Source organism: Falco punctatus (genome assembly GCF_963210335.1).
Source record: "Falco punctatus genome assembly, chromosome: 14".
NCBI lineage: Eukaryota > Metazoa > Chordata > Aves > Falconiformes > Falconidae > Falco > Falco punctatus.
Window position 1 is genome coordinate 637,783 of NC_137594.1, and position 13,234 is coordinate 651,016.

General features: G+C 45.2%; 2 protein-coding genes across 6 annotated transcripts in view; both read right to left on the bottom strand.

The window, feature by feature from the left end:
* PHLPP2 (PH domain and leucine rich repeat protein phosphatase 2) overlaps positions 1–7,555 on the bottom strand; it is a 40,751-nt gene extending 33,196 nt beyond the window's left edge. Inside the window, exons 1-2 of one of the 4 annotated variants that reach the window (XM_080365104.1) lie at positions 7,338–7,555; positions 6,767–7,011 (exon numbers count right to left, since the gene is read on the bottom strand). In XM_080365104.1, the coding sequence (XP_080221230.1) occupies positions 6,767–7,011; positions 7,338–7,475 (383 nt within the window). In that variant the 5' untranslated portion in view covers positions 7,476–7,555. Of the gene's footprint in view, positions 1–5,130; positions 5,320–6,402; positions 6,478–6,766; positions 7,012–7,337 lie in introns of those variants that run through there. The other 3 variants (XM_080365102.1, XM_080365103.1, XM_080365105.1) reach the window with 3 other exon arrangements.
* A 1,768-nt stretch (positions 7,556–9,323) lies between these two features.
* AP1G1 (adaptor related protein complex 1 subunit gamma 1) overlaps positions 9,324–13,234 on the bottom strand; it is a 51,973-nt gene continuing 48,062 nt past the window's right edge. For both annotated transcript variants that reach the window (XM_080365118.1, XM_080365119.1), the window contains exon 23: positions 9,324–13,234. In XM_080365118.1, the coding sequence (XP_080221244.1) occupies positions 13,133–13,234 (102 nt within the window). In that variant the 3' untranslated portion in view covers positions 9,324–13,132.

Genomic DNA, 13,234 nt, shown 5'->3' on the forward strand with positions numbered 1-13,234 from the left:
TAAAATGACCTCGGGTATTTCAAGCACATACATTGCAGCTCTTTCACTTCACATACAGGACCTCTGCATCAGAAACAGGATTACTCACGAAGTTATGATCCAAAACAACAAAGTTTCTAGCCTGAAAAGACGATGTAGTTGATACAAAGCTGATCCTGAAAACCAGTTCTTACTACTCAATGTTTGCTAAGCCTGCTTAGGGCAACTTTGCTTCCCCTGCTTTTGCTTTACATGGAAATACATCAACTTGCTAGCCAGAAGGCTGTCTATGAAATAAGCCCTTTTCTCTTGCTTCAGAAATTGTCTCTTGCAGCTTCTATTGACTACTAAAACTGATGTCAGGCCTTGCAGGCTGCAGTCTCTAGTCAGCCCAAAATACAACCAGAAAGTTACTGGCAAATTTCAACCCATAAATAGGCTTTACTGAACAAAGGAGAAAAGCCTCGATCTGTTGTATCTTCAAATCCACCCGAAGGATCACTCCCTGATAGAGCTGGTTTGCTTGGTAATCTGTTCTTATTCCTTCCTTGAATGGACTAGTAGGATTTAAGTTTTAGTTTATGAGATATCAGCTGCCTTAACCAGTATAAAACATCGTTTATTCATACCAACATCTGTCACTGGTCATAATTTCTGGTTGATTTTAGCTGTTTCCCTGATTTCATGAAGCTTCCAAGGCGACCAAAAGCCATGTCAGAGATAACAATTTGATAAGTACTGTAAGTACACTCCAAAACTCATACATAAGAATTATATGCATGCATCAGTTTAAAGTTTAAGATGTAATCAAGGTGACTGTCAGCAATGCATGCCACTGCTGCTGTACTGGTGGTTTGTTGTCAGTTTTGGTGGTGGTGCTTTTGTAAATACAAAAAACATTTGGAAAATTGCCTTTTCTTTCTGCCTCTTCTTTAAAGCTGTAAAGAAATTGAAATAAAGAGCTACCCAGTGTAGTTTAATGCAAATTCAGATAAATTTCAGCAGGAAAAACAATCCCTCCCCAGGCCTAACTATTCTCTTCTGGTATCCAAATCAGATGCTATCACGCACACACATGACAAAGAGTTTCTGCCATGTTCCCAATTATTTGTAAGGACTTTCCCCCCCCCCCCCCCCCAAGAGAAAGCCAAATTAACCTAAACTTGCCAAAACAAATTGAACAAATGTTCAGAATTCATAGGAGTTTAAGGTACATAATGCCAAATTACTGAGCTTAGATGATTACTGCTGTTCAATTTGCCAAAAATTCAGTACAGATATTTCTAACCCGTTACACTGACTAGAAAGTAAGTTTAATCTCCATGGCAAGTACAGCATTAAATCTTACAAAGCAGTAATGCAAGTATTTATGAATTTAAATACATATATTTTATTTAAATAAATTATTTTCCATTAGCATCAGTAAAACTGCAATCAGATTTCTGAACTTTTCAAATTATTTTTTAAATCTTTTTTTATCATTGACTCAATGTGGTTGGAACAAGCCTCTGGAGTAATCATCCAGTCCAACCCCTGGCTCAAGCAGGGCTACCTACAGCCGGTTGTCCAGAACCTTGTCCGGTTGGGTTTTCAGTATCTTGAAGGATAGAGACTCCACAGCCTCCCTGGACAACCTGTGCCAGTGCTCCATCATCCTCACAGTGAAAAAGTGTTGCCTGATGAAATTATCTGGAGAGCCTATAAGCAACGACCAGATCTCATGCTTGCCAAAATAAAATGGAAAATAGCTTCCAAAACAAAACCCCCAAAAAAGGAAAACAGCAGTCAAGAACGTAAATTCAGACAGTGCTGATCACCTGTACCACCAGTCACTCTGACACTGTTCCTTTCTTGGAACTCCTGAAAAAAGAGCCTAGTCCAGTTAAGATACAGCTCTTCATACTATCAGCATGAAAAGCTGGTTTATGAAGTGCTTCTTTCCCTGCTTTGCAAGATGGACATGGGACAAGAGATTGTTCAAAAGACCGTAATGCCATCAATGCCTCTCTCTTTGCAGAGACTTCTTCAGTTCAAACATAGGCTCTCTGCCTTTTTTAGGACTTTCTATTGAGATCTAGAAGCTTAGAGCCAAGAACCTCTACAAATATTTAACTCAGGTTTATGTTATCTATTTTTTTTTTTGCTATAGAAACAGACAGCAGTGAACAGGACACCAATTTTCAAAAGAGCTTTCTGAGGTAATCTTGGAAATGACAAACCTGTGTGTCTGTCTCCTATAACAGGCAAGCTACTAAAAATTGGAATAAATAATAGATTGCACTGAACAATGCTGCAATACAGTAAACCCTGATGTACTCTATAGCCTTCAGCACAGTATCCAAGAAGAATATGAGAGGTTTGACTGGATCTCCAAATACCTTGCCTGTGTTTCCCCTGACTATTGCTAGATTCCAATTCTTCTGCTATTAAAGCCTTACGCTGGCCAGTAAACAACTTTTCCAGCATATGACCTACAGCTCAGGAGCCATAAATGCTTGAGTATCACTCACAAATAGAACACTTCAAGTAGCCTGCATCTAGATTTCCTAGGAAAAAAAAACCCACAAACACTCAAAACACAATTTGGCTGCTGAAGGGACTGAGGCTTTTGCAAACAATACACTTGTCCTGGTTTTGGCTGGGATAGAGTTAATTTTCTTGTTAGTAGCTGGTACAATGCTGTGTTTTCGACTTAGTATGAAACAAATGTTGATCACACCCCGATGGTTTGGTTGTTGCTAAGTAATGCTTACTCTAAATCAAGGACTTTTCAGTTTCCCATGCTCTGCCAGCAAGCAGGTGCGCAGGAAGCCGGGAGAGAGCAGGGCCAGGACCGCTGACCCAAACTAGCCAAAGGGCTATTCCATGCCACAGAGCATCATACTCAGTATATAAACCGGGGGGAGTTGGCCATGCCCAGACAATTGCTGCTCAGGAACAGGCTGGGGCACCAGTCGGCCAGGGGTGAGTAACTGTATTAATTTGTTTATTTGGGTTTTACTCCTCTATTTCTCTTCCCTTTTCATCACTATTATTATATTTTATTTCATATTATTAAATTGTTTTTATCTCAACCCACGAGTTTTACTTATTTCCTGAATAACCTCTCCATCCTGCTACGGGTGGGGGCAGTGAGCAAGCAGCTGCATGGTACTTTGTTGCCAGCTGGGGTTAAACTACATCATCATCAGAATTCAGGAAGAACCTTAATACCATGAAGGGATAAGCACTTTTCATATGACACAAATTAAATCACAGCTCTATAGGTTACGCAATACTTTCTGAAGTACAGTATTGTGGTTACCCCCCCTGAAAAAGCTGGATATTTTAGCTCACCGTACTTGCCCCTTCCGGAGAGGAGACTGATCTTTTTCATTACTTTTATTCTTCTCATATTTCACTTCAGCAAGAATTAATGTTGTAGGGTTTCAAAATGCTAATTTGAATAACCCTTCATTTTCTTTCTTATCTGCATAAGTCAAGCTGATACGTTTCTTGAAGAGATCAAACACAATGCCCTCTGTTTTGTTCCTTTTATAAAAAAGCCACGTACAAAAGAGACATTGGCAGTAATATCTGTTCAGGCCTAATACCCTAACAAATGTACCTCTCTTGCCATAGTACCATTTCTGTCTGAAAACCAATCAAAAGAGTGGTCTGTACTATTGTACCATCTAGGTTTGATTGCCACTGGCTGGAAGACAAAAGCCTTGCCAAAAAGTTAAGTCTTTGGAATTCACTACCTGGCAAAAGAGCTTGAGGTAACAGAAAAAACTACACCTAAGAAGTCACATGTATGCAGGATGCAATATCTGACCACTCTGCAGATGTAGCACAGCTTAGTATTACACATTTCAAGTGTGATGACTTGGTGTGAAAGGTGTTTGACTCCCAGCCCGCAGCCGAGCTACTCTCCTGGCTCTAGCTGTAAGCTGGGTCTGGAAACATCAGCCCCAAGTCCAGGCATTTAGCTAATGATGCACATAGGTCCAGCACAGGGCTTTGTAATTAAAGCAATGAACAAACCAGCTTGTTACCTACAGACCACATTTAAACCAGGAAAGGGAACAACTCGCTGAATGCCTTTGGAGACATTATGGAGACCTGATTGAATGGGTCACTGTTCCACGTTCTTGTCAAGAGCCAAGTGATTGACTAACAAAACCTAGGGTAGGTCAGGAAAGGGAAAACCAAAACCAGTTATCTGGAACAGCAGTTTCTCTACAGAATTTCTTTACTAACACAATCAAGGCTGACAGGTTCCAAAGGCAATAGTTAAAGCTTGAGGTGGAGAAATATGCTTTCCCTTCAAGAGAACACAACGTGGTTCTCAAACCCAAATTGGCATGCAATCACATCAGAAATGTAAAAATTTGTCTTGTACCCAGTGCAATATGCATTGAATGCTAGCACTCGTGGAGAACACCCTGGCTGTCACAGCAGCTGCTACCTGACACAAACAGCCCATTATATCCACATCAGTATCACATATCAGGTACTGGACACTTCCACCAGCCAGAGAAGCAGCTCTGTTAAGGTAAGGAGACAGAAAAGCCAACAAAAAGCAGCAACAGTTCCACAACTCCTGCTGCAACTGTAGCTCCCCTTCATAAGCAACAGTCAAGGTTTCAGATCTTTGCAGTTCACATTTTTGTTGTGAGAGGTATCAGACCAAAGAAAGTATCCATGCTAATTTTGTTTAATCCTCCCCTCTGCAGGAAGGTATAATTTCTGAATATGAAAGAATGCTAACAGCAGGAAAGGCTAGGAGAATTCTAAAGGTCCTTGAGGTACACTGTGGAGAAGAAAAAAAAAGTTCTGACAGAAACTGACTCCCTCCCCTGCATGCAGACTTGAAAGGGAAATGCAGAATGATCACAAGGACACCACCGAACTTTTAAAGTGAATACACAAAAACGTTTGTTATTTTTCCATCTACTGTCCAGCTTTCAGTCTTCTGAATCAGATGCCAATACTGCCACAGTTGGCTTCTGTAAGAAAGTCACCTGCTGATACTAAAGGGGGGAATAATTCTTAAGTTCTTTGGGAGACAAATGTACCTAAGTGTAAAATGCATCAGATGCTTAACAGAATAATTTATATTCATGGACACATTATTAATCAGAAAACTTTGTTCGAGGAAGGAATTACCTCAACAGGGCATGGGGGTATCTTGAGCATTCTGTCATCTTCCTGTAGTCATGCAAGCAGGTGCCACTCAGGCCTGCTTCCTGTTAGCAACACAAATGTTACCAGAGCAATGCTGGGAACTCCCATTTCTCTGCTGAGAACACCCCCGGCGGGAAGTAATTCAGGGATCTCTTCTGTGGTAAATACATTCTGAGAATTACAAGGAACGGATGCACCGTAATCAAGAATTCTCAATTAAATTTAAGACAAAGTCTGACAAAGCGTTATACAGACCAAGAGGCAACGAGAGTGGGAAGTAAACATCTACAACTCAGTACTTGCTTCCGAAACACTGGTAGCAGGACCGATTTGCTTATCCAGTGCAAAGTCTGCCACAAAACAAAGACAGGCATGGCTACCTAACATGAGACAAGACACAGATACTGAAAAGAACTCAAACACAAAACCCATTTCAAAAGCTAAAAAAAGTCAAAATGTCCCTCTCTGAACACACCTACAAGCTTTACCCAGGCTTTTTCATGATACGCAGTAAAGGGTCTGCTCTACTTTCTAAATGCTGGGAAATCCGCTCACTGTTAGGATCCAAAACAAGCCAATTTCCTTGTAATTTCTTCATGCAATGAATGGAGATTTTCAGCTGCCTTGATAGCTATGGTCAAGTGTCCATCCAACTGAACTATCCCCAATTCCAATAACCCAAGCTGGGCGAGGTAAAAGGGTCTAAACAACTTTTTTCAACAGCCGGTTTTAACCACATCCTATTCTCTGCAGCTCTCGCCAGTATCACTCCTTTGCCCTACCTGATCAGGCACGCGCCATGTTTGTAAAATTTGGATACGTGCGACTTACGACTTTTGTTTTGGTATCAAAAAAACAGCTACTAGTCTTGTTCAGCGTATGTTGGCTCTACTGCTTTGCCTTCAAGTAAGAAGACCACAGCAATTTTTCTCCCCTGAGAACAGGAGTGGCAACTGAATGTTAAGTCCAGAAGAATCAATGCAAAGTCTAAATCCTGACAAACATAATGGGAGCTTGTAAACCTAGAGGAGTCCACAATACATCCACAGTGTAATGTTCACGCACATTAAACCTTGAGCTGTCTATTTACAGTCTAAATCGACTGCAGGCATAAAACGTATAATCTGATGCTTAAGCCTTCCTTATATAACCCCTACTACGTTACCTTTCTACCTTTAATTATTTACGTGGCAACTCTTCTTGGCAAAAAAATCGCTAACACATAAATATTAAATGACATAACTGTGAAAGTACCTTACATGTTTCACTGACTCAGAACACCTGTTTACAGCCTCCTAAATAGCTTAAGTTTTCTGGATGCTAAAACATCTGTAACATAAAACATAACAAAGGAGTATATGAACAGTAGCTTCTACCTATAAAATGAGAACATATTTCCTCTTCGAGTACCAGCCAAACTACCTATGGCTGAACTAAGAAATGTGTAAAAGGTGCACCACCGCTTCATTTTTATGGATTGCATTACCCACGGCTGTAACTGCTACCAGCCGCCTCTGTCTGTCCCACATTGGTCCTGCTAACGTGCAGAGGCACGCACAGTGCTCCCCAAGACAAAAGCAACGTTTCTTAAACTGATTTATCCTTTCTCCACCCTCACCTGACCAGGTCTCCATGAAGCTGCAAAAAGAGGTTTTTCCTCCCTTCTCCATCGCATATCTCGGACGCCAGGGTGTCTACCGTACAGAGGACCAAGCGCAAGTCTGAAGAAGCAGTAGCTGCAGAATCTTTTCCATAGAGATACACGCAGCCTCGTCCGACGTCCTCTTTCAGCCAGTCCCTCTCACGGGAACCAAAGCGGCTCCTGATCAAACGGCTCCTGCTCCCGTTGCGCTTCACGTTCCTCTGCAAGCCCAAACCGGCATGTCAGCCGCCGCCCGGCTCGGCAGCGCCCGGCCTCCCTCCCCACGGCAGGCCGGGCCCGCGGGCGGACCCCTCGCCAGGAGCCGGCGGGACCCCCCGGGCGCCAGGCCGGGCCGCCCCGCTCGGAGACAAGCACAGAAAGAACCCAGCCCCCCGTCCCGCCAAAGTCGATGCGGGCAGCGCCTCCGGCGCGGCCCCAAGCAGCCGAGGCGGCCCCACTGCGACGACTCGCACCCCACGGCCCGCCCCGCCGAGAGCGGCCGGCGGGCCCCGAGCGGCCCCAGAGCAGGCCCCGGTCCGCTCCTCACCTTCAGCACCCGGATGCCGCCGCGGGGCCCGGCCCGGCCCCCCCGTGCACCGCCCGGGGCCGCCGCCTCGTCCTCCTCGGGCTCCGGCGTCTCCCTGGGCCCCGGCCCGGCCCCCAGTCCCGGCCCGGCTTCCCCCATCACCGGCCGGACGGCGAGACCCCGGGCAGCGGCAGCCCCGCCCCGGAAGCGCGCGGGCTTCCGCCGCCCGACGGCCCGCCCCGCCCCGCCCCGCCCCGCCCCTGAGCGCGCCCGGCGCTGCTGGGCCTGCCGGGGCCGCCGCGCAGCTCCAGCTCCGCGGGCGCGGCCGGGTTAGCGGCTGAGCCGGAGCAGCTCCGGGAGCCTTCGGCAGGCGGGTGCTGCAGCGCCCGCGGGCTGCGCTCCCCAGCGCTCTCGGCCTGGCACTGCGCTAGTGCAGGTGACACGGCTGCTTCTGGGGCGTCAGGCGCCAACTGCCTACTGACCGGGCGGGGGGAGAGAGCGAGCCCGCCCCCATGCTCTGAAATCGCCCGCCACGCCACCCCCCTCGCTTACCCCCTGCCTGCCACCACCTGCCTCCCAGGGCTGAAGTTACACAGCGGAGTACCTGCACATCGCCCTCTCAGCGCCGTGCCGGCCAGGCACATCAGCTCAGGCAGTCTGACGTGGTGGCTGCTGATAATTACCATCGTCACTGCGCAGTTTACCAGAATTCGATGAATGCTTGAAGACAGCTACTGTTCATGCCTGAACAGGATCGAGCACATTACAACAGAAGCCTCCCACCTTCCCCATAAGTGCCAATGGTTCCAAACTGCAAACATGCTTTAGCCTGCAGTCATCACATTTCTTCCTTGCTACACTACACTAACTCCTAGTTTATTTCAGAATTAAGTCCAGACGTGCTTTCCAAATTCCCACCGTTGGTATTATTACTGTGCCAAACGCTGAGTTCTATTACAGGTTTCCTTTAAACACTTCCTGCCGCCTTCCCCGTCTCTCTGAGCACTCTGCTGTGACGCACACAGCAGCGCCTCACAGCGCTCCCTGGGCCCCTGCCACAGGACAGAGGCTGAGAAACAGCGTCCCAGCGGTCTGTCCTGCTCCAGAACAGGGGCCTCAGGGGACCGACTGCTCACTGCCACAGACCCACTGTTTCCGATACCACTTCCGAATTCTGGTGTCTGGAGGGCTCTCCCATTTAAACACAAGGAACTGACAGACAACCCATCTTACCAGCAAGGTTACGCGTGCTCTCTGGCACTTTGCATTAATTCATGTCATTAAACCACGGCAGTAACTGAACAGCCACCTATTTCTTAACACTTCCGGACTGTACCCATGAGCTGAGAAGACTTTAAAAATAAATCAAATTTCCATTGGGTTTGCTCTACAGAAAGGCATGATTACAATGCATTTCTAGCTATAGCCCTGTAGTTCTCAAACTACTTTGCCTCAAGAGAATCTCCATAACGGAAAGGTGTATGGCAATACACAGGAGACTGCACTTTGCAAAGTACAATTATGTGTTAGAAAACACATGAAAAGCTATCTAATAAAGTGTGACTAGAAAATGCAAGGAAGAACCTTACCGCAGACACGTGTATTGCTTTCACAGACAACAAAATTACAACAATCCTTATCCCTGAGGCACATAGAGTATGAAAGGCAGCTTTTTAATCAGCAAAGGAATCATAATGAACTCCAAGGGCAGGCTGCAAACACTGGGGAAAAACATTCTTGTGTTCAGATCTCATCACGCCTTTCTAGCACCTGGACAAGTACTGCTGCTCGTAGTTGACAAGCCCTCTCTCAGGGTGATATTTCACATGAACAGTTTAAACATTATCCAATTGTCTACACTGATTTTACTCTCTGAAATTTCCTGGAAAGTTTTTCAAATTCTGCTCTTACCATTTCACATCATCTGACCTTGTCACGGCCAAATGTTAAGAATCAGTAAGTCCTATCCCACTGTACTTGCAAAAAGCAACAAGGCACAGCTTTAAATCATTGAATATTGACTCATTTTATTAATCACTTCATAATTTGTTTCAACCAAAAGACAATACACACAGCAGAAGTCTAATGCACCCCATGAAAATGTTTACATCTGTTATGCTCCTCACTCACCTAAGACTCAGCATTTATTTAAATTTTTCACATCTCAAAAATAGGTCTGCAGAAGTTAGAATGCCACCAGGCTCCCTGCTCAAATGGCATGTTTTTACTTTAAATTTGGTTGGGTTTGTTGGGGTTTTTAGGTTGTTTTTTTTGGTGGGTTTTTTTTTTTTTAACTATACTGTCAAAGAGGTGGGATGGGGCTCTATGTAAAATGTAAATTACAACATCAGGAAAGAAAAAGGAATATACAGGAATAGAGTGAAAGTTCAGAGGGAGGAGTCCAGTAGCTCCTTCCCTCACAGCTCCCAAGTAGAAAATGAACACATAGAAAGCGCACCAGCAGATCTAAAAAAAACCAAAACAAAACTCATCTTTGCTGCTCGATCTTGTAGCTAGTACCAGCCTTGGGGAAGGCACTAAGTCACCTTTCCCAGCTATTCCAGCACCTTCTGAGTTATATATCCAAGGTACTGTATAGGTGGCAGTCCCCTCACTGATATTGCTTCAAAAGGTTGTTCAAGGCCATATTTTGTCCAACCAAAACCTGGGTGAAGTAAAATCTTAGGACTTTCCTGTCTCCCCTCCCCTTTCAGGCCCATTACAGCCACTATTCTATCATTTTTTAACTCAAAATACATTCACTTGAAAAAAATCCAGATAATCTCTCAAGTCTGTGTCTTGCTCCCTTTATATTCCCCTTACACTGAAGCAAGGAAAATGCTGACCAGACATGTAAGAACCGTTGCATTCAACCGGTAGAAAAAAAAAAAAGACTCGCCCTATCCTCCGAGTGCCTCAGATCTGGACATGTGAGCACCCTTCAGTGAGAAAACAAAGCAGCAACACAGAGCTTAAGAGATGCACCTAGGGGTCAGGGAGCAAGCAATGGTATCTAGTATTGCAGATACAGGAACATGTGAAACCTGGCCTTCCTTCTGGCATAACATTAGTACCCCAACCCACAGCCAGGAAGGGAAAGAGCTCCAAGGACAACAAGAACGTTTGGCTGCTACAGGGGAGTACTTCATAGCCAAAGATGGCTTCAAGCAAATGCATTTCAGGTACACGCACCACCTCATCTCAGAGATACATGACAAAGTGCTTATTCCCCTAAACACACTGTGCAAGGGTGGCTGAAGTTGCCAAGAACACCGTAGGAGTTTACCCTACAAGCTTACCAGAGACCAACAGCAAAACTCAGCTGTTCTAGGGGACAGAAAACAAGTACAAGAGGGACAACATAGGCTGTTCCCAACTATGTGCAACAAACCGGCCAGGTGATCTCCCCATCTAATCTCCTACACCAATGCTCTTTCTCAACAAAACCAAATGGAGACTGATGTGTGCCAGCTTTCAGTACAAGTGACCATGTACAACTGTAAGGAGAATGGGAGAACTTACAGGAGTTCAGGAACTAAGGCAAAGACTTTCTCTTAGCTTCATATCTGACCTCAGAGCTCACTAGAGTCTAGATTTCACATGCTCGGCCTTCAACACTGAGTTTGAGCTAGTGGGGTGGTGAACAGTCACAGCTGCAGTGAAATCAGCAAAGGTAAATGCTCAGCACCCACAAATGGACTTCAGTTCAGTCATTTTCTGCGAGACTGTCTGCTTCATACTTCTAGCTGAAGCACAGTATCTATCTCACCACTGATAGCCAAGGCATGACCCTGTCACAATCCAGGATTACTTTTAAGGAAATCATACATCATTTGGCTAGATTTTGTAACTCTATGCTGATTGATGCCAGTTCCAGTAGAATAATAAAGCTCTTTGCTAATACAAAGACCCAAGCCTGTTTCATCAGTAAGGCAGTAAAAACGCCCTCCAAGAAAATATAAACTTCTTCCACTACACAGACCATCACTGAAGTCAGTGACAGTTGGTCCTATATTACTTAATGCACTTAAAACCACAGCAGACTGAGTAACCTTTACCGGCCTCCTGCTCCCAATCCAAGGGCAGAATAGGTCTTCATTTTTCCCTAAGTACACCATGCACCACTCTTGTAATGTTTTTGGCAAGGACTGGAGCCTGTGTTAGCACTTTTGGAGACACAAAAAGCTGTGCCTGAGCTTGCCACCAGAGCGCTGAATGATCACTATCTGGAAAGCTCCAGAACAAAATTAAAGCAGGTGTGCCATCCATTTTTTTTGAGAAAGCACTGGGTTGGAAGCTGGAGTAACTTCAGCTTACCAGCACACTCATGGATGGTCTAATATATATTCTCCTCTCTTCCTCCCTGAAGAGTGCTGAACATCTGAATAGTTTTGCCACACTGCTTTCTGTCCTATACATCACCTCCATGAGAATTCACAGAACTGTACTACCTTGACAACAGTTCCCACTAGGAAGCATAACCGAACACAGCTTTCTATAAGCTTAGAAGAGTACTGGACCTCACATCTTTGGATCCAAATACCCAAAACAGCTGGCTTCCATTCAAGAAACAGTTTAGTTAACCTTCAATCTGAACCTAACTTGCACACTTCTCTGAAAGGGGAGCAAGGAGCAAAACTACAATGATCAATTAAGTTACAAAATGGGAAAAGGTCTCTTTAAACCGCATGGTCTTTATTTCAGTGCCAATATTACAGATACAACACAAATATCCCAGTCAGAAGTAACTCAAATGGAATCCAGGGGGTCTACAACAGGCTCTGGAAATTAAATTGGGGAGAAGGTCTGGAATAACGGGGAAGAGCAACTTTGCAGCATAGTCTCTGATGAGCAGGAACAGAGCCCTTGCTCAAAGACTGATCTACAAAACCGAGTAAATCTTTTCTACCATAAACCACAACTACTGGGTTAAAAGGCTTTGAAACAGTCTGTGGTAGAAAACCAGCTGCTCCTCGTATCTCTACACCTCTCGTAAATCACCGTGCTTTCTGGGGAAGCTACAGAAGACTGTGAATCTGCACAGCTGTAGCTACCGATGGAAAGAAAGAAAATTAAAGTATAAGGTCTTCATTTCCAAGTACAGCACCAAAGCAATTTTACCAGCGCTCACTAGCACCTCTTTTCCTGCACTGTGCCAGGTTTGCAGATGAACTCCCAAGGCCTAACTTGCTCTTGGTACGTATCACATAACTAAGAGGTGGGTGTATACAATAATGCACTGAATAGGCCATAAGAAGCCTCCAGTCCCTTCAGATATTGGGGATACAAGAAGAGGCAGGGCAGCCTGACATTCCCCAAGTCCCCAGTCTGAGCCCCAGATGGAAGTGCCTGAAGGAATCCAGCTAGTAATGTATGACGACACATCTTGCCCACCCCCAGGGGAAAAAGACAGCAGAAAGAAGGGACAGCTGTTCACTTGCTGCAGAGAGAAGAAAGTTTCCCTGCTAGAAATTCCAGACTTCTCTTCCAACCAGGCTGTGTTTCTTTACAGAGGGTCGGGGGGGAAGGAAGGGAGGGGAAGGGAGAAGGGAACGTTGCTTCTGGCTGTGAATGCGTGTGTGAGGGAGTGCACAGTAGTCTCCACAAGCCACCAGCCTCATCAGCAGAGGAGAGGAGATTAGTCTTAATAGATATGCTTCAAAGTCAGCAATCACTTCAGGAAAATTCCTCCTCATCAGCAGGTCTCATCTGTTCCCCATGCCCATGGTGCAGTTTGGGGGATTGCCAAGGATCACAACCTTCTTCCCAGAGTTCTTTTGATTGGGTGGGGTGAGAATAAGAATGGTGCCAGAGCCTCACTGCCAAGACTGAGGGGGGAAGTTGTTGACTTCTGCTAGATCCTGCATTGCTGAGCCCTTGTGATTATATGTCAACTTGATCCGCATACGTAGTTGTTG